Source organism: Mastigoproctus giganteus, chromosome 1 (genome assembly GCF_048544385.1).
Source record: "Mastigoproctus giganteus isolate SK-2022 chromosome 1, ASM4854438v1, whole genome shotgun sequence".
Taxonomy (NCBI): Eukaryota; Metazoa; Arthropoda; class Arachnida; order Uropygi; family Thelyphonidae; genus Mastigoproctus; species Mastigoproctus giganteus.
The window spans coordinates 216922135-216943557 of NC_143575.1; the positions used below are offsets into that span (position 1 = coordinate 216922135).

The following is a 21423-nucleotide window of genomic DNA, read 5'->3' on the forward strand; positions in this document are numbered from 1 at the left end:
ATCTATAGCACTGCTGTTATAAACACTTTCCTGCTTACATCACTTTTTTTAAAGTCCTAAGAAGAATTAAACCTGAATATAACCTTCCTTTCACTTGATTTTATTTTCGAGAAATGGATGATAGAAATTAAATTCTAGGAAATGTGTATTGTGCAGCATTTTAATAAGTTTTTTCATTAGAGTAGATTCTGATGCAGGTGATGTATTTTTATTTCAAAAAGTATTTAACTGGAAGTTTTGAAGGGAGAAACATCACCCTTTATAAACTCAGCATCTCACCATTTATCATTGTGTTCACATTTCCTTGCTAATACAGTAATTCCCCCACCCCCTTTTTTTTACATGTGTTTCAACATGTCATAAATATAAAATGTGTAGATGCCATTTAAGAGGACATACATATAAGATTTTTCTGTATTATAAAACTCTGCCACAGAAAAATCAGTTTCATGTAGAAAGGCAATTATTTCTCTGTTAACCGATGGTGGCAGGTCACCTGATAGGTGAACCTTGAAAATAAAAGATCCTGCATTAACTATTAATTAGTGGTGCTTCTGTAGCCAGGTGGGCAGGAGCAGCAGTGTGTAGCACATGCTTCTTGATTAGACTGGGGTTCAAGCCCGTGACCACCAAATATGGAGGAAGTGGAAAGGTGAGGGAATGACCATTGCATATCCCCGGCACATGGCTTTAGTTACTAATGCTCCTAAAAACCAAATAATAATAACAACAACTATTAATTAGGGATTGAGAACCTGGAAATTTTTTTTGCCTTCCTAAATATAGGCAAACTTTTAATGCAGTTAACTTTAAAGTGATTTTTCATCGTAGAGTAATTGATTGTGAGAACCTGTCAGGTGACCTGCCACCTTTTGCAAGCTAATAGTTTGATGAGTCACCCGACAAGTGATCCTCCGCAAAATTTCAAATTATGTGTTTGTTTATAGTTTCAAGTTACTTGTTTTTATCTTCCTACTATATCATAAGTTCAGATACTTGAACCTATTATTCTACTTGTTTTTGAAAGATTTATTATTGTTTTCACCCTTACATAAGTCGGGGAGTGGCTGTATTTTCTTTACAGGTACTGACGTTCATTTTTACTATGGGTTCAACAGATGGTTTCTTAGACTATACTTTACCCCATATTCAAAGTCTATATTATTATATATATATATATATATAGTTTTTAAGGATACTAGTTCAACAAACACTGTGTTTGTTGAACTAGTAGGAGGACTTAGTATAAGGCGTAAACAGTAAATATAGTAGAAAATAGCATCTTGATTGCTTTCGAAAACCTAATTGCACTAAAGAAGGAAGTCAAATAGGGTATAAGGATAGTAAATCGCTGTATGAGGAAGAGTGACAAAGGTAGTGCTTTGGCCATTCGTGGTTGCATTTCCCGCCCTTTAGTAGGACCCTGAATGAAGTTCTGGTAGCAAAATACAAGTGTTTAGAGTCAGTTGTGTTAAGATAGTAGTAAATACCATCTTAAGGTTATACTGTTTAAGGTTAAACCTTTAATATGTAAAGAGTTAAAATAAAAGTATCGGTAAAGCAGTTACTTCGTTAGCAGTTAAATTGTACGTTTAAATAAATACATATAACGACTTAGATTACAAACGTAATATAATTAATTTTATTTAACATAATTAATTATACATATAACCACTTAGGTTACGTAACATAAATAATTAGTAAAAACAAATAATTAATACATAACTTGATACGAAAGTTATATAAAGGGATTTCGCAGATAACACTCGTTACTGAAACGTAAATATTTCGTAGATAACACTCGTTACTGAAACGTAAATATTCCGTAGATAACACTCGTTACTGAAACATAAATATAGCGTTATAACTGTGTTTGGATACAAGTTTAGGATTTAATTTTGTACAGAAATTGAAATTTTATTGAAAGTAAATCTAAATCATGACTCAAACCAGAGCAGCAAAGCAAAGGGCTCAAGCTAATGGGAATGCTGTGGCCCAGGGGAGAACTGAGGGGGGCGGTTGTCCTCTGAATCACAGCCTTGTAAGATGCACTATTTGCTTGATGTTTGCGGAGCAGTCAAGTATGGGACATGATACTGCCATGGGGGATGTCTTTGTGTGTGAGCGATGCAAGGAGTGTAAGGAGATAAGGCGACAACTCAGCGTTGTTATGGGCCTATATGAGAGCTTGAAGGATAGGGTGGATGCCCTCGAAGGATTACAAGTGAGGGGCCCATCAAGCTCTCAGCTGCCCACACCAATCGCGGAACACAGCGGCAACCCCCAAGGCAGAATGCGCTGGTCCCAAAGGAACTAGTAGTTGTTGGTGACTCTATTGTCAGGGAAACGGGAAACATGCTTTGTAAAAAGGATAGGTGGAATAGGACCAGGGTATGTCTGCCAGGGGCAAAAGTTGATGACGTTGTAGAGCGGATATCATCTTTTAAGGGCACAAAAGGTGATATAGTTGTACACGTTGGCACTAATGACATTAAGAGTAGGAGACCGGCGGAATTACTTGACAAGTACAGGTCACTGATGAAAAAAAGCCGTGAATTAGGGTTGAAATTGAAAGTGTCTGCAATTCTGCCCAGACACGATAGGAGGGAGTATATGATGAGAGCCCTGTCAATCAATTCGGCCCTGGAAAGATTGTGCAGGGCTCAAGGGGTAGAATTTTTTTCAGCCTGGTCTGTACTTGTTAACAGGAGAGACTGCTTCTACAGGGATGGGATACACTTAAATAGAAAGGGTGCAAGAATGTTTGCTGATGCTATCGAGGCAATGTTAGGTGGGTCGGAAAACTGCTAGATTGGGGGGATACAAGGACTAATAGATTAACAGTAGCCACTGGCAGAGGTGAAAGTGATTCTTGCACTGCTTCTATTGGAATGAGCCGCAGCCTGGAAAATAAGATGCAGGATATTTCAGAGACTGCTGGGAATCATTGGGGTACAAGTAAACACATGGGTTGTGTTAGGGTAGCTAAGAAAAAGAACAGCTGCATGTATACTTGTGTGTACACCAATGCTAGGAGTTTAGTAAATAAATTTGATGAATTTGAGGTATTGCTCAAAACATCAAAGGCAGATATTGTGGGGATTTCAGAGACGTGGTGTCACACAGATATAAGAAATGCAGAACTGGAATTTGGGGAGTACAATGTCTACAGAAAGGATAGACAGGATAGGAAGGGAGGAGGGGTTATGCTATTAGTTAAAAAACACATAAAATCCAAGGAAGTGAAGCCAGTCGACATCGCTGGACAGTGCAGTGTCGAGTCAGTTTGGTGTGACATAAGCATTGGGAGATCAAAATTGAGAGTAGGAGTGTGCTATAGGCCTAATGACTCTGATGAGTATAATAAGAAACTGTTCGGAGAAATAGAGTGGGCCAGTAAATCAGAGAGTCTTATAATGGGGGATTTTAATTTCCCAGATATTGACTGGAATTTGGGGACTGGTCACTCACACAGTAGCAAGGCTTTTGTGGATTTATTGGATGATTGTTTTCTACATCAGCATGTTCGGGAGGCAACTAGAGGGAGTAGTACTCTTGATTTGATTATCAGTAGTGATTCTTCATGCATTAAGAATCTGCAGATAAATGAACCACTAGGTGGCAGTGATCACAGTGTGCTGAAGTGGGAGTTACTCAAAGAGGTAACTACCATTAGGGGTAAAGGGAAGGGGTATTGCTTTCGTAAAGGCGACTACAATGGACGGAGACAATATTTAAATTCTATACAGTGGGATCAACTGATGATATTGTCAACAGCAAATTCAAAATGGGAAGCATTCAAAGAACTTATCGTGGAAGCTACTAGGCTTTACATACCAACTAAGAAATATTGTTCAAGGTTTAGGCCTAAATGGTTGTCAGATGAACTGATGAGGCATATGGCAGAGAAGAAAAATGCATGGGATACATACAAATTAACACGTGACACGGACGCCTATGATAGATACAAGTTGATCTGTAACCAAGTTACAAAGGAGGTTAGGCAGGCGAAGGCAGATTACGAGAGATCCTTGGCAAGGGATGCGAAGAAAAACAGCAAAGAGTTCTTTACTTATGTAAACTCTAGAAGGAAGGGGATGAATCAGATTGGTCCACTTGAGATCGATGGGTCAACTGTTGATGACCCTGCTCGGGTAGCTAACAAACTAAATGAATATTTTGCATCGACATTCACACATGAGGAGTTATTCAGCGAGGGGAATGCCAGAGGTGTATTCAACTCTAGCAGTAAGCTAGAGAATCTTGTAATAACTGAGAGCAAAGTGGAGGAGAAATTGTTGAAGATAAACACAAGAAAGGCACCTGGGGTGGATGGGATCTATCCAGTTATATTAAAGGAGGCAGCAAAGGAGGTAAGCAAACCCTTAGCCATAATTATGAGAGCTTCCTTGGACTCAGGGGAGGTACCCATTGACTGGAGATGTGCAAATGTGACCCCAATTCACAAAGGGGGATCAAAGGCTGACACAAGTAATTATAGACCTGTGAGTTTAACTTCTGTTCCCGGAAAATTAATGGAGGCACTGGTGAAAGAAGCACTGCAGGATCATCTAGACAAGACTTCAGTTATATCTAGGACACAGCATGGTTTTGTTAAGGGGAAGTCTTGCCTGACCAATTTGATTGGATACTATGATGCAGTCACAAAAGAACTGGATGCAGGGAATAACTTTGATATTATATACTTGGATCTTAGAAAGGCTTTTGATACTGTTGCACATGGAAGACTGCTGCAAAATTGGAGCAGTGTGGCAATGGAGGCAAGTTGCTGCTATGGATAAAGGGGTGGTTGAGGGGGAGAAGACAGAGAGTGGTAATCAATGGACACTGCTCATCGTGGACTAATGTTATTAGTGGAGTCCCTCAGCGTTCAGTATTGGGGCCTTTATTGTTTTCTGTATTTATAAATGATATTGATGATGGTATATCAGGCTTAATGTCCAAGTTTGCAGACGATACGAAGGTTGGCAGGGTTGTCAAGGACACTACTGACACTATGCTGCTGCAACAGGATTTGGAAAGGTTGAGCAGATGGGCTTCGAGGTGGCAAATGAAGTTTAACATTGACAAATGTAAAGTACTACATATGGGAAACAGCAACCCCAGAGCAACGTATCAACTCTGTGGTACTACACTGACAGTGGTAGAGAATGAAAGGGACCTGGGGGTGGTGGTGCAGGCAGATATGAAGTTCTCTGAGCAGTGCAGACGAGCTGCAAGAGTAGCTCATGGTGTATTGTCAATGATATATAGGAATTTTTCTAGCAGGGATAAGGAGGTGATTATTCCCTTGTATAAGGCAATGGTCAGGCCACACCTAGAGTACTGTATACAGGCCTGGAGGCCTCATTTCAGGAAGGATGTAGAGCTGCTGGAACGAGTACAGAGAAGGGCAACTAGATTGGTGAATGGGACAAAGGGGTTATCTTACGAAGAAAGGCTTAAGTTTTGCAAATTACAGTGTCTGGAAACTAGGCACCAGCGGGGTGATCTGATAGAGGTGTACAAAGCCTTGAATGGTTTGAGCATGCTCAATGCTGATGGGATTCTTCCTCTAGCTCAGAAAAATCACCTGAGAGGGCATAAATTCAAATTGAGGAAAGACAGATGTAGGATAGATGTGCGGAAATTTGCCTTTAGCCAGCGGGTGGTTGGTGGGTGGAACAGACTTCCATCCCTTGTCGTGGAAGTTGATAGCCTAAATAAGTTTAAGGCTCAGCTGGACAGGTATTTCGAACGAACAGAGGGGTGAAGTGGAAGTGGTTATTTTTATTTATTTATGTTACTTTTTTTTTTTTTTTTTTTTTTTGGCTGATGCTGCATAAGCTTGCTTTCTTGCATCAAATGCCTCTACTAATGCTAATGCTAATGCTAAAAAATGAGGTAAACATTAAGGAAAATATAAAATAAAATCTTTTAAACTGAAAAAATGAAGGATTTTAAAAAATTCCTGTTTATATTTTACGTATAAATGTTTTTTTAAATTTTCATTAGAATTCATTTTTTTGAAAATAAAAGGTGTGGAAATGAAACTTTTTTTTTTTTTTTTTTGGTGCCACCAAGAAGTTAATTAGCATTATTGAAATTTTCCATTTAAGTCTTAGAATAAACAATTGTTTAGACTGAATGAATAGTGTGACCTTGGAAGCATTAAGGTACCGGCAGAATGGTGCTTAAACAACATTCTGCTGGTACCCTAATGCTTTGAGAATGCTAATTACTGGCTAGAGACATTAAGTTCATAGCTGAGATCTTTGTGTACTATAATTTGAAAGTATATAAATAACATCACTTTCTGCTTTTTTTTTTTGATTATATAAAAATATAAAGTGATTACTTTTCCCTGCAAATGGAAAAAAATTGTTGAATATCTGAAGGATGCACACCTTTTTTTTTTATATATCAATATTAATGAACCATACAGTAATTTGGAAGTAAAATATCTTGTCATTAATATTACACATTAACAGTTTACTGTAAGAGTAAAGTATTTTAAATCCTTTCCCCCAATAAGTTGAAATTTCACATTTATTAAAAAATATTTTTGCAGCCATCTGTCAATTGTTTAATTAATTAGATATTTTTAATAATGTTGAAAAAAAGTTGTGTGTTTGGGTTGAATGTGAAAGTGTCTGTAATTCTGCCCAGACACGATAGGAGGAAGTATTTGATGAGAGCCTTGTTGATCAATTCAGCCCTGGAAAGATTGTGCAAGGTTGAAGGGGTAGAATTTTTTTCAACCTGGTCTGTGCCTGTTGACAGGAGAGACTGCTTCCACAGGGATGGGGTACACTTAAATAGAAAGGGTACAAGAATATTTGCTGATGCTATCGAGGCAGTGTTAGGTGGGTCGGAAAACTGGAACAAGTAAATACATGGGCTGTGTTAGGGTAACTAATAGTATGAACAGGTGCATGTATACTTGCATGTACACTAATGCTAGGAGTATAGTTAATAAAAAATTTGATGAGCTTGAAGTGCTAGTCAAGACATCAAAGGCAGATACTCTTGAGATATCAGAGACGTGGTGTCACACAGATATAAGCAGTGTAGAATTGGAATTTGGGGAGTACAATGTGTACAGGAAGGATATACAGGACAGGAAGGGAGGAGGAGTTATGCTGTTAGTTAAGAAACACAAAATCTATGGAAGTGCATCCAATTGATGTTGGTGGACAATGCAGTGTTGAGTCTGTTTTGTGTGAAATAAGCACTGGGAAAGGAAAAATGAGAGTAGGTATGTGTTATAGGTCTAATGAATCTGATGAGTATAATAAGCAATTGTGCAGAGAAATAGAGTGGACCAGTAAATCAGAATGTCTTATAATTGGGGATTTTAACTTAACAGATATTGACTGGAACTTGTGGTTGGTCACTCGCACACTAGCAAACTTTTGTGGATTTATTGGATGACTGTTTCCGACAGCAACATGTTTGAGAGGCAACCAGAGGGAGTAATACTCTTGATCTGATTATTCATGCATTAAGAATTTGCAGATAAAGGAACCACTGGGTGGCAGTGATCACAATGTACTGATGTGGGAATTACTTAAAGATGTAACTACCATCAAGGCTAAAGGGAAGGGTTTTTCTTTCATAAAGGTGACTACAGAGTTTTTAAATTCTGTACAGTGGGATCAACTGATGATGTTACTAATGTTGAATTCTAAATGGGAAGCCTTCAGGGACTTCATTTTGGAGGCTACTAGGCTTTTCATTCCAACTAAGAAATACTGTTCAAGGTTTAGGCCTAAATGGATGTCAGATGAATTAATGAGGCTTGTGGCAGAGAAGAAGAATGTATGGGATGCATATAAAGTATCAGGTGACACAGAAGCCTATGGCAGGTATAAACTAGTCTATAATCAAGTCACAAAGGATGTTAGGCAGGCTAAGGCAGATTACGAGAAATCTTTGGCAAAGGATGTAAAGAAAAACAGAAAACAGTTCTTTAGTTATGTAAACTCTAGATGGAAAGGGATGAATCAGATTGGACCACTTAACATAAATGGGTCGACTATTGATGATCATGCTCAGGTAGCTGATAAACTGAATGAGTATTTTGCCTCTACATTCACACATGAGGAGTCATTCAATGAGGGGAGTGCCAGAAGTTTATCAAATGCTAATAGGGTGCTAAGTAATTTTGTAATAACTGAGAGCAAAGTGAAGGAGAAATTATTGAAGTTAAACGTAAGGAAAGCACCTGGGGTGGACAGGATCTATCCAGTTATATTAAAGGAGGCATCAAAAGAAGTAAGCAAACCCTTAGCCATAATTATGAGAGCTTCCTTGGAGTCAGGGGAGGTCCCCGATGGACTTGAGGTGTGCAAATATATCACCAGTTCACAAAGGGGGTTCAAAAGGGGACACAAGTAACTACAGACCTGTTAGTTTAATTTGTGTTCCGTGTAAAATAATGAAATCACTGGTTAAAGAAGCAGAATCATATTGACAAGTCTGAAGTAATATTCCTATTACTATTATTAGCATTAGTAGAGGCATCATATGCCTCTACTAATGCTAAAAAAAAACCCTTCCACTCCTCCATTCGTTCGAAATACCTGTCCAGCAGCTGAGCCTTAAATTTATTTAGACTATCAACTTTCACAACAAGGGATGGAAGTCTGTTCCACCAACCGACTACCCGCTGGCTAAAGGCAAATTTCCACACATCTATCCTACATCTGCCTTTCCTCAATTTGAATTTATGCCCTCTCAGGTTTCATTCTGAGCAAGAGGAAAAATCCCATCAGCATTGAGCATGCTCAAACCATTCAAGGCTTTGTACACCTCTATCAGATCACCTCGCTGGTGCCTAGTCTCCAGACACTGTAATTCACAAAACTTAAGCCTTTCTTCGTAAGAGCACCACTTTGTTACATTCACTAATCTTATAAGAGGTGTGGCCTGACCATTGCCTTATGCAAGGGAATAATCACCTCCTTATCCCTGCTAGAAAAATTGAATTATATCATTGACAAGACACCATGAACTACTCTTGCAGCCCGTCTGCACTGCTGCACAATTACCCCCAGGTCCTTTTCATTCTCTACCACTGTCAGTGTAGTACCACAGAGTTGATACATTGCTCTGGGGTTGTTGTTTCCCATATGTAGTACTTTACATTTGTCAATGTTAAACTTCATTTGTCACCTCTCAGCCCATCTGCTCAACATTTCCAGATCCTGTTGCAGCAGCAGCATAATGTCAGTAGTGTCCTTAACAACCCTGCCAACCTTTGTATCATCTGCAAACTTGGACATTAAGCTTGATATACCACCATCAATATTATTTATAAATACAGAAAACAATAATGGACCCAACACTGAACCCTGAGGGACTCCACTAATAACATTAGTCCACGATGAGCAGTGTCCATTGATTACCACTCTCTGCCTTCTACCACCCCTCAACCACCCCTTTATCCATAGCAGCAATTTGCCTCCAATGCCACACTGCTCCAATTTGTGCAGCAGTTTTCCATGTGGAACAGTATCAAAAGCCTTTCTCAGATCCAAGTATATAATATCAAAGTTATTCCCTGCATCCATTTTTTTTGTGACTGCATCATAGTATCCAATCAAATTGGTCAGGCAAAACTTCCCCTTAACAAAACCGTGCTGTATCCGAGCTGTAACTGAAGTCTTGTCTAGATGATCCTGCAGTGCTTCTTTAACCTATGCCTCCATTAATTTTACTGGAACAGAAGTTAAACTCACAGGTCTATAATTACTTGTGTCAGCCTTTGATCCTCCTTTGTGAATTGGGGTCACATTTGCACATCTCCAGTCTATGGGTACCTCCCCTGAGTCCAAGGAAGCTCTCATAATTATGGCTAAGGGTTTGCTTACTTCCTTTGCTGCCTCCTTTAATATAACTGGATAGATCCCACCCACCCCAATTGTTGTTTATCTTCAACAATTTCTCCTCCACTTTGCCCTCAGTTATTACAACATTATGTAGCTTACTGCCAGAGTTGAATACATCTCTGGCATTCCCTTTGCTGAATAATTTCTCATGTGTGAATGTCGATGCAAAATATTCATTTAGTTTGTTAGCTACCTGAGCAGGATCATCAATAGTTGAACCATCGATATCAAGTGGACCAATCTGATTCTTCCTTCTAGAGTTTACATAAGTGAATGCATCATAAGTTTACATATGATGCAAGAAAGCAAGCTTATGCAGCATCAGACAAAAAAAAAAAAAAAAAAAAAAACCCACTCCCATTTCACCCCTCCATTCGTTCGAAATACTTGTACAGCTGAGCCATAAATTTATTTAGGCTATCAACTTCCACAACAAGGGATGGAAGTCTGTTCCACCAACCAACTACCCGCTGGCTAAAGGCAAATTTCCACACAACTATCCTACATCTGTCTTTCCTCAATTTGAATTTATGCCCTCTCAGGTGATTATTCTGAGCAAAAGGAAGAATCCCATCAACATTGAGCATGCTCAGACCATTCAAGGCTTTATACTCCTCTATCAGATCACCTCGCCGGTGCCTAGTCTCCAGACACTGTAATTTGCAAAACTTAAGCCTTTCTTCAAAAGAGCAACCCTTTGCTCCATTCACTAATCTTGTTGCCCTTCTCTGTACTCGTTCCAGCATCTCTATATCCTTTTTGAAATGAGGCCTCCAGACCTGTATACAGTACTCAAGGTGTGGCATGACCATTGACTTATACAAGGGAATAATCACCTCCTTATCCCTGCTAGAAAAATTCCTGTACATCATTTGCAAGACACCGTGAGCTACTCTTGCAGCCTGTCTGCTGTATGGTGCAAGGAAGTCTGAGGCTTATGCTGCACCAGCCAAAAAAAATTTTTTTTGAATTACCGAGAGAGAGAGAGAGAGAAAGAGAAAAGGGAATCACCAAGAAAAAGAAGAATGATTATATCCAGCTCAGGACCCTGGGTGTGCCAATCCCATACTCACCAGATGTGAGCCCCTTGGGTTGAATATAGTTAAGACACAGCATGGGTTTGTTAAGGGAAAGTCTTGTCTGACAAATTTGATAGGATACTATGATGTGGTAACAAAGGAACTGGATGCAAAAAATAATTTTGATATCATATACTTGGATTTCAGGAAAGCTTTTGATACTGTTGCACATGGAAGACTACTGTACAAATTGGAGCAGTATGGCATTATGGGCAAGTTGCTACAATGGATAAAAGGATGGTTGAGTGGGAGAAGACAGAGTGGTGATCAATGGGTACTGCTCTACGTGGACTAATGTTATTAGTGGTGTCCCTCAGGGTTTGGTGTTGGGCCCATTGTTGTTTTGTATATTTATCAATGATATTGATGAAGGTATATCAAGCTTAATGTCAAAGTTTGCAGATGATACAAAGGTTGGCAGGGTTGGTACTGACAGTATGCTACTGCAACAGGATCTGGAAAAGTTGGGTATATGGGCTGAGAAGTGGCAACTGAAGTTTAACTTTGACAAATGCAAAGTACAGCATATGGGAAGCAGTAAACTTGGAGAAATGTACCAACAATGTGGTCTTACACTCAGGGTAGCAGAGAATGAAAGAGACCTTGGGGTAATTGTGCAGTCAGATATGAAGTGTTCTGAGCAGTGCAGACAGGCTTCCAGAGTAGGTCATGGAGTCTTGTCAATGATATATAGAAATTTTTCTAGTAGGAAGGACAGGGATGTGATTATCCCGTTATATAAGGCAATGGTCAGGCCACACCTGGAGTACTGTGTACAGATCTGGATGCCTCATTTTAGGAAGGATATAGAGTTGCTAGAACGAGTACAAAGAAGAGCAACAAGATTGGTGAGGGGAACAAAGGGGTGCTCTGACCAAGAAAGGCTTAAGTTCTGCAAATTGCAGTGCCTGGAGATCTGATTGAGGTGTATAAGGCCTTGAATGGGTTGAGCAAACTGAATGCTGATGGGATTCTTCCTCTTGCTCAGACTAAGAACCTGAGGGGGCACGGTTTAAAATTGAGGACAGATAGTTGTAGAATAGATGTGCTGAAATTTGCCTTTAGTCAGCAGTAGTTGGTTGGCAGAATAGGCTTCCATCTTATGTTGTGGAAGCTAATAGCCTAAATAAATTTAAGGCTGAGCTGGACAGGCATTTGTAACGAATGGAGGGGTGAAATGGGAGTTTTTTTTTTTTTTTTTTTTGTTTGATGCTGCATAAACTTGCTTTTGTATGTTGTATGCCTGTGCTAATATAAATTGGTTAAAAAGACGGTATTACCCTGTACTTCTAGAGTGATAGAGACTATTGAGATTTATGTGCTTATTTGAATTTTTTATTTATTTAATTTTTTTTAATTAATTAGGCTGAAGATCAACAAAGACTGAGTTTGTCATGGGCATACATTTGTGCATCAGTGCAAACACTAGGCATTCAAGATCCTGAAGCAAAAGCAATTTGGTGTGTTTTAGCAGCAATTTATCATTTAGGTGTTGCTGGTGCTGCTAAAGGTAATGTTGCTCTTTTTTTCAGTTTACCATAGGTATAAATGTTGCACTAAAAATGAAAACATTGTCGACTGTCATAGTTGACCAATTGATAGTGTTGATGTAGTTTTAATCTAAGGCTGTTCAAAAGAGTGCTGTATTTTAAAAACTCCTTCATAAGCAAATTAGTAATCTGAAATCTTTATTGTAAGAAAAAGAATTTTTTTTGTCTTATTCATTACGAGAATGAAATGTTATATATAGTAAGCCCCTATCTATCTATTTCCATGACATTATTGTGGGTTTGCCTCTTGTTACTCATTTTGGTAATCCTTAGTTTGAGTCTTGCCAGAGACTGGAGCAATTCTTAATGTCTTCTCAGTTAGCACTTTAGTTATCTAATCTCAAGCAGACGAGTAACTCCCCATGTGATCTGTTCCGAGTTTTTCAGTTTACGCAACATGTTGTCTCTCTCTCTCTCGCGCACACACGTGCACGCCCGCAAAATGGTCCCGTATAATATCATTGGAATTGGCACAATATAATCTAAGTAGTCTATGTCAAGAATATCAGCTAAAACAACAATCTGCATAACAGTAGTTTTCTTAATGCTATTTTATTTAAGTGATCATTTTGCATGGATACTGCCATAAGTTGGGTAGAAACTGATTCTACCAGCATTCCTTAGGATATTAAAGTGCATCCTACTGTAAAATTTAATATAATTTTTTTTGCCATTTTGGTTCATCGTAATCTGTATGCTTTCTGTTTTGCAGATGATTTTAACCCCATAAAATAAGCCATCATAAATCAGAAATGTGCAGCAGAATCTGTAAATGCTTGTGCTGATAAAAAAAATGTTGAAAGAGTTTGTTCATGGAGCTTAATTTGAATGTTATTAAGAATATTGAAGAAGGTGAATACCAATTGGAGGTCTGTTGTGAGCTTTGTCTTTGGATAGATCAGTGGTAAGGATGATTATTAAAAATTGTCCTTACAATTGATTTACCCAAAGAAAGTTAGTGTGGGAAAGTTGTAAACTTCATTAAGTGCTGTAAGGTTAAGCAGGATTCCAATAATGATTGAGAGAAACTCAATCATTATGTGTCACCCATTAATATGTTTTAAATTGCAAGTAAGGGATGCTTTGATAGAATAAGAAGCCTTTTTTGTAATATTGTTTGATATTTCTGTTAATGTTAAGTTACTAGCACTGATGATCAAAGTGTTTCAAGTTTTTAAAAACGAATTTCTTGAAATCATTTGTAGTTTGTGAGAGGGTTCACACCTTGGCAAGCATTCAGCATTGATGAGACAGACCTGGTCTAGGAAATAGAATGGTAATTCTGAATAGGACCTATATTTTCAGTAAAGAGAAGTTGTCAGTTTTAAAGTTGTCCAAATATTGATTTTATTATTTTGTGGTAATGCTACAGAGAATTTTAGGCCTCCCTATATTTTCAGAGTGACATCCTGTCATTCAAAAAACGAAGGCCTGGAGCCCTCTGTGACAGTGTAATGAGCTTGCCAATTGTCACTCATATGGAGAGGTCTGGATTCAGTTTTTGTTGAAGATTGGTGGAATTCTTAAAGGCCTCTTCAATTTGTTAGTACTGGGCAGAGCGAGTTGAATTCTCCTTTCATGAGGTTGTCCAGGTTTTTTAGCCTGTACAACATGTAAATCAGTGGGGCGCATCTTTGTAAATAAAACACACAGTAAAACCATACGGAGTAGCATGCCATATGACATGGTATTTTCACAAATTAGTTGTGCCAAAAATCTCCAACACAACAGTAACAAGGTCTGAGTAACTGGAAATCTTTTAGAATTATTCTTAAGGGTTATTTTCATTTTACAGCACTTAGGAACATGGATATTTTTCTTTGACTCAAAGAACTTTCTTAATCCTTGAAATTTATGAAAAAATATTGAATATTGTTTTTTCAGTTATGAAAAAATTATTCAATGGAAATATAGTATGTGGTGTACTGCATTGAGAGAAGAAAAAAAAAAAAAAAGAAATTCAGTGATCTTATCTAGTATTGATAAGACTTGTTATAGACATCTAGATGATGATATTGCTGTTATTGGCAGAGAATAGAGAATTTATCATTAAAAATGGTTTTTATTCAATTTTTTTAAAATAATTTATAGTTCTAAGAAATGTATGTTAATGTGAATTAGTGTATTGATTCACATTGTCCACATTGGGATTTTCTGGGTATTTTTGGAGCTCTTAGATGCACATCTCAATTTTTTTTAATATCAACCTGCTAGGAATCATAATTAACAGTGCATCTGGCAACCATATAGTAGGATCAGTAATCGAGCTGCTAGTTGTTGACATATAAAAGATAAGAGGCAGAATAAAATAAAATGTGTATAATTCTAGAAGCTTAAAATGGTATCATGAATAGGTTGCCTTTGCATTATATGCATAAGCTCTATCAATTAGGATCATTAATTTCAGGTTACTGGATGTGAATGTTCCGCAGAAAATGTTTAAATATACTATCCCATAAGCCACAAAGAGGTTTGTTCCAGTAGTAAATTATCACAAGAGTAGAATGTCAACATGGATAAAAAGAGTTGACTGATTTACATAGGTTAAGAAGGAAGCATTGGATAGATGCAAATTATTGCTGCAATATTTAATGCTGTAGACCAGTGTTTCTCAAACTGTGTTCCGTGAGATGTGAACAAGTGTTCTGCAAAAAATCGTAATTAATAATTAAAAAAAATAAAATAAATTTTGCATATTTGTAGCGTACATCACTTTTGTATCATTATAACATTTAACATGTTTTTTTTTTTTTTTGGTTATTAATATACTGGCATAGACTAATAAACAGACTGTGGAACACTTATTTTTGCAGACTTTGCATAGAGAAGTATGCATAGAGGTAATGACATCTACAAAAAAGTAGCAATATAATGATCCGATATGCCATTCGTATGTGATTTAGCCTGGAGTACACGGGTTGAAGGAGAGGGGGAAGCGAAGTGATATCATAAACAAACTCACTTCCTTGTATAAATTTTTTTTGATAATTATTAGTATTTCAAAATATTATTATTAAAATATGTGACCATGGATTTGTGGTTGAAACAAGGAACTTTAAAACGAGAAGCAAGTATTTCTAGTATTGCAACTGTGGTCGATGAAAACGAACACAATGTTGTCACACTTCAAAATGAGGATGAACAACTGCAGCCTTTTGTTCCCCAAAAATCCAAAGTGAAAAAACAGAAACCAACTAATAAATGACCAACACTAAAGTATGATCACAGTTATTTGAATTTCGGCTTTACATGAGTTGGAAATAAAGATGCTCTTGATGCACAGTGCGTCATATGTAATAAAATATTAGCGACAGTTCTTTGGCTCCCACAAAACATGTGTTTCGGAAGTGTCCCGTGAATTTGTTGTTGTTGTTATATGGTTTTGAGGAGCATTAGCAACTAAGGCCATATTGCTCCAGGAATATGCGGTAGTCATTCCCGGACTTTTCCACATCCTCCGTATTGATGGGCTCGAACCCTGGTCTAATCAAGAAGCGTGTGCTACGCACTGCTGCTCCTTCCCACCTGGCTACGGAGGCGCCTATGAATTTGTTGTGAGATGAAAAGTGTTATGTGACTAAAAAAGTTTGCGAAACGCTGCTGTAGACAGATGTGTAACAATACTACAAATCAGATAAGAAATGCAATGGTTGAGTATGACAAAATCATTGGGAAAAAGTACTAAGAATGGGGTGAAGAATTTTTTTTCTGGTACCATAAAAAATAAGCAGTAAATCATATAGGTCCCCTCTCCAGGTCTCAAATGGTGAAATCATAGGCAATCCAGCCAGAATTGCAGACAAATTTAACAGGTATTTTGCAATTCATTTTTACAATTGAAAGCACATTTTATGAGGGAGATATGGAGAAAGAGAGTCAGATTGAGATAAGATTATTGATATAATGATCTCTGAGAAGCACCCATCAGAAAAGCTATTGAGGCTGAATCAGAGTAAGGCCTCCTGGGATAGTGGAGTACATCCAGTTATATTAAGTGCAGGGTAAATGCCTTGTCATTCACATGGGAAGGGCTAAGCTAGAAATGAGTAACTATGATTCAGTGAGTTAGACTACTTACATAGTGAATAAGCTATATAATATTGGTGTAAATACACCATAGAAACTTAAACGAAAGAACTATGTTTGTAGTGTAAAAGTGCATCATTTTATTTATATCTCATGTTGTGTTCATCCTTCACGAGTTGCCATGTATTGCACTACCTCGAATAAGTAATGCTTCACTAAAAGAGAAGACTTGTTACTTATTCTCAGTGGGCACTACCGCCCAGACGGCACCTTTTCAGGGCTTGTTGGCCTTTCATCACTGGATGACCAGGTACCCTGGTATTGCAGACATGACAATCCAGTTGTGAAGATAATGGAGCCAAAAGGTGTAAATAATAATTTTTAAGTCAAAATCAATGCAACAAGGCATCATATGCCTTGTTGCATTGATTGTTTAAGAGTATAAATAATCTATATAATATTGGTGTAAATACACCATAGAAACTTTTAAACGAAATGAGATACAGATAAAAATGATGCCCTTTTACACTACCAACGTAGTTTTTTCATTTAAGAGTTTCTATGGTGTATTTACACCAATATTATATAGATTATTTATACTCTTAAACATATGATGCCTTATTGCATTGACTTTGACTTAAACATAGTGAATAAGATAATGTCATCAATGATAAAATACAGAAATTGAAGTCCTAAAAGGATCACAGCATGATTTTTTGAAGGTTTGTCTTGCCTGACAAACCTAGTTAATTATTTATGAAAAAGTCAAAGCATTTAGATACTGGAAATGATTTCAATATTGAATATCTGGATTTGAATAAAGCTTTTGATTTGGATTCTGTGAGAGACTATTACAAATTGGAGCATGATAGAATTATTGGGAGGATCCTCAAGTGGACCAGGGACTTGCTAAGTGAAAGGAGACAGGGTTGTATTAATGGGCATTCTTCAATATGGGAAGTGACTTCCCTGAGGATGCCCTTTCGACATTAGTTCCCTCTGGTTTAGGGTCCCTTCTCTTGTTTTTGACTCTCCTTGGTGATATCAGTCAGGATATACAGTTGTCAAAATTTGTTGAGGATTAGGCAGGATGGTTAACGATTGGACTAGCCTATGCTGCTTCAGAATAGCTTAGATGAGGTCGCATATTATATGAAAGATGGTATGACAACTGAAGTTTAATCCTGCTAAATCTGTTTTGCATTTGGGAAAAGGTAATCTGGGTGGAATGAATGAGGGAAGTATTTTTACATTGACAGGTGCAACACTAACAAGGGAACACAAATTTTGTCCTGCACTAAAGATTATCTTATAAAGTTTACATTTGGGCAGCATGTTTCTCATCATTAGAAGAAGTTGCCTCTCATGGTAGTTGAAGTAAGGAGACTGCCAAGGTGGAATTGGATTGCTAGTGTTTAGAAATGAAAAACTGGAATTTGGCTTCTTTTTTTTTTTTATAATGAAAAATAAGCTTGCTTCCTTGCATCATTTAACCCGATTAACCCAGTTATAATGAATAAGGTTTCCTAATATTAATTTGATTCCACTGTAACTATCCCTACCCTACAGAATTAATCCTTTAGAATGTGATAGTGTTAAAAGTTTATAATGCACCTGCATATAAATAATCTTTATTTATTTTTTTTATTTTTAATTTTGCCTAATAATACTACCTGCCAGCTATATATGAAGTTTCTGGATGATAATTTTTTTTTTTTTTTTTTGTTTAATAGCATTGTACAAAGAAAATATAAATTTCATAGTTACAGCAACTTTTGTTTTTTTTTTACTTTCGAATTATAGAACTGCACTTTTGAAAAGTCTGTATTACTGCAGTGAATAGAGGATTTTTATTTAAACTTTTTTCTCCGGTCTGGCCTTCTCTATGGATGTTAAAATAAAATATCTCTTATTATTGGTAGTACTGGCAAATTCAAGAAAGTAAGCTTATACAGCATCTGACCCCCCCCCAATCCCCATCCAAAAAAAAAAAAACCCCACCCCAAACTACTCTTTTCATCTGCCCATCCCATCTAATAATATATCTAATTCTTCCATAAATTTATTCAAATTCCCTACTTCCACAACAGCAGATGGTAGTATGTTACAACAATTGATTACTCTGGCAGACACAATTTTTTCTTATCTATTCTGGCCATCATTTTTCAGTTCGAGTTTGTTTCCTTCTGTACATTGTCTGTGCAATAATAGAATTTTTTCTCAATTCCAGGGCATTCTGGCATCACAAGTGATGAGAGAGCAGATCTCGCAGCCAAACAACAAAACACCACGCACCAGCAAATTTCCAGACACTATATATGGATTTTTTGAGGTATATAAAAAAAGTGGATAGATTTCAGTTGTCAGAAATATGGAAATCCCAAACAAACTTGATCCTTAAGGCTGTCACAGACATTCTCCAAGTGTGTGTCAAGCTAGACTTGCTGTCTGGGAGTCTAAACGCTAATGGAACTGATATTCAGGTGACACTCAAGTCAAGTGGACCTAATTTCAATGAGGTCTGTGTCAGCCAAATCCTCTGCCTGTGCCTACACAGTGGTGGAGCTATTAGTAACCCTGGTTATAACCCCATGTGTCCTGAAATATGGCACCTAGTATACTGGAGGTGACCACCCAGATGCAAACTAAAGCAAGCAGGGGTCAAGTTGTACTGCCTACACCACACCACATGGACATATGCCACTCCTCTATGTTACCAGGCAATTCTAGGTGGTAGATGACTCCCATCAACCAGTCCAATACTAACACTGCTTATTGGATGCTTGAAGTCATGGAAACATCTTTGGACTCGGGGGAAGTCCCCATGGACTGGAGATGTGCACATGTATCTCCAATTCATAAAGGGGGATCAAAGGGTGACATTCAAGCAATTACAGACCTGTTAGTTTGACTTCTGTTCCAGGGAAAATAATGGAGTCACTGGTTAAAGAAGCATTGCAGTATCATTTAGACAAGACAGCAGTAATAATTCAGACACAGCATGGGTTTGTCAAGGGAAGACTTGTCTGACCAATTTGATCAGATACTATGATGTGGTCACAAAGGAACTGGATGCAAAAAATAATTTTGATATCCTATACTTGGATTTCAGGAAAGCTTTTAATGCTGTTGCACATGGAAGACTACTGTACAAATTGGAGCAGTATGGCATTAAGGTCAAGTTGCTGCAATGGATAAAAGGATGGTTGAGTGGGAGAAGACAGAGTGGTGATCAATGGGTACTAATGTTATTAGTCGTGTCCCTCAGGGTTTGGTGTTGGACCCATTGTTGTTTTGTATATTTATCAGTGATATTGATGAAGGTATATCAAGCTTAATGTCAAAGTTTGCAGATGATACAAAGGTTGGCAGGGTTGGTAATGACAGTATGCTACTGCAACAGTATCTGGAAAAGTTGGGTAGATGGACTGAGAAGTGGCAACTGAAGTTTAACATTGACAAATGCAAAGTACAGCATATGGGAAGCAGTAAACTCAGAGAAATGTACCAACAATATGGTCTTACACTCAGGGTAGCAGAGAATGAAAGAGACCTTGGGGTAATTGTGCAGTCAGATATGAAGTGTTCTGAGCAGTGCAGACAGGCTGCCAGAGTAGGTCATGGAGTCTTGTCAATGATATATAGAAATTTTTCTAGTAGGAAGGACAGGGATGTGATTATCCCGTTATACAAGGCAATGGTCAGGCCACACCTGGAGTACTGTGTACAGATCTGGAGGCCTCATTTTAGGAAGGATATAGAGTTGCTAGAACGAGTACAAAGAAGAGCAACAAGATTGGTGAGGGGAACAAAGGGGTGCTCTTACCAAGAAAGGCTTAAGTTCTGCAAATTGCAGCTTCTGGAGACTAGGCACCTGCGAGCTGATCTGATTGAGGTGTATAAGTCCTTGAATGGATTGAGCAGGCTCAATGCTAATGAGTTTCTTCCTCTTGCTTAGATTATAAACCTGAGGGGGCATAGATTAAAATTGAGGAAAGACAGTTGTAGAATAGATGTGTGGAAATTTGTCTTTAGCCAGTGGGTAGCTGATTGCTGGAACAAGCTTCCATCTGTTGTTGTAGAAGTTGATAGCTTAAATAAATTCAAGGCAGAACTAGACTAACATTTGGAATGAAATTATTAGTGAAATGGGAAGGTTTTTTTTTTTTGGCTTGTGCTGTACAAGCTTGCTTTCTTGCATCATGTGCCTCTGCTAATGCTAAACCATGATTAGTCTTCAGAGCAAAACTCTCCCCCTAATCTCTTCCATAATGTAGTAAGATAGATGCATTTTGGGTTTATGATGGACATCAGGACAAGATAAAAATCATCCTTACACCCTTACATGAGAGTACATCTCTAAAATGGTGTTTGCAGGCCAGCCAATAGATAGACCACTGGACCAAGCCTTTTGTTAAATCTCTAGGAGTTTTCCCGATCAGCTGGCATATAATCTTGCTGCATCTACTCTGCCTCTACTCTAAAATTAATTAGCTAGCATTAACATTAATAGAGGCATGCGATGCAAAAAAAGCAAGCTTATGCAGCATCAGCCAAAAAAAAAAAAAAAAAAAAAAAGAAATTGCTCCCATTTCACCCCTCCATTCATTCCAAATACCTGTCCAGGTCAGCCTTAAATTTATTTAGGCTATCAACTTCCACAACAAAAGATGGAAGTCTGTTCCACCAATCAACTACCCGCTGTCTAAAGGCAAACTTCCGCACATCCATCTTTCAACTGTCCTTCCTCAATTTGAATTAATGCCCTCTCAGGTGATTATTCTGAGCAAGAGGAAGAATCTCATCAGCATTGAGCATGCTCAAACCTTTCAAGGCTTTATACACCTCAATCAGATCACCTCACAGGTGCCTAGT

General features: G+C 37.8%; 1 protein-coding gene across 1 annotated transcript in view; it reads left to right on the forward strand.

The window, feature by feature from the left end:
* Positions 1 to 21423, forward strand: part of Mhcl (Myosin heavy chain-like) — a 938273-nt gene that overhangs the window by 156929 nt on the left and 759921 nt on the right. Inside the window, exon 9 of the mRNA XM_090376088.1 lies at positions 12338 to 12482. Coding sequence (XP_090232214.1) covers positions 12338 to 12482 — 145 coding nt within the window. The remainder of the gene's footprint in view (positions 1 to 12337; positions 12483 to 21423) is intronic.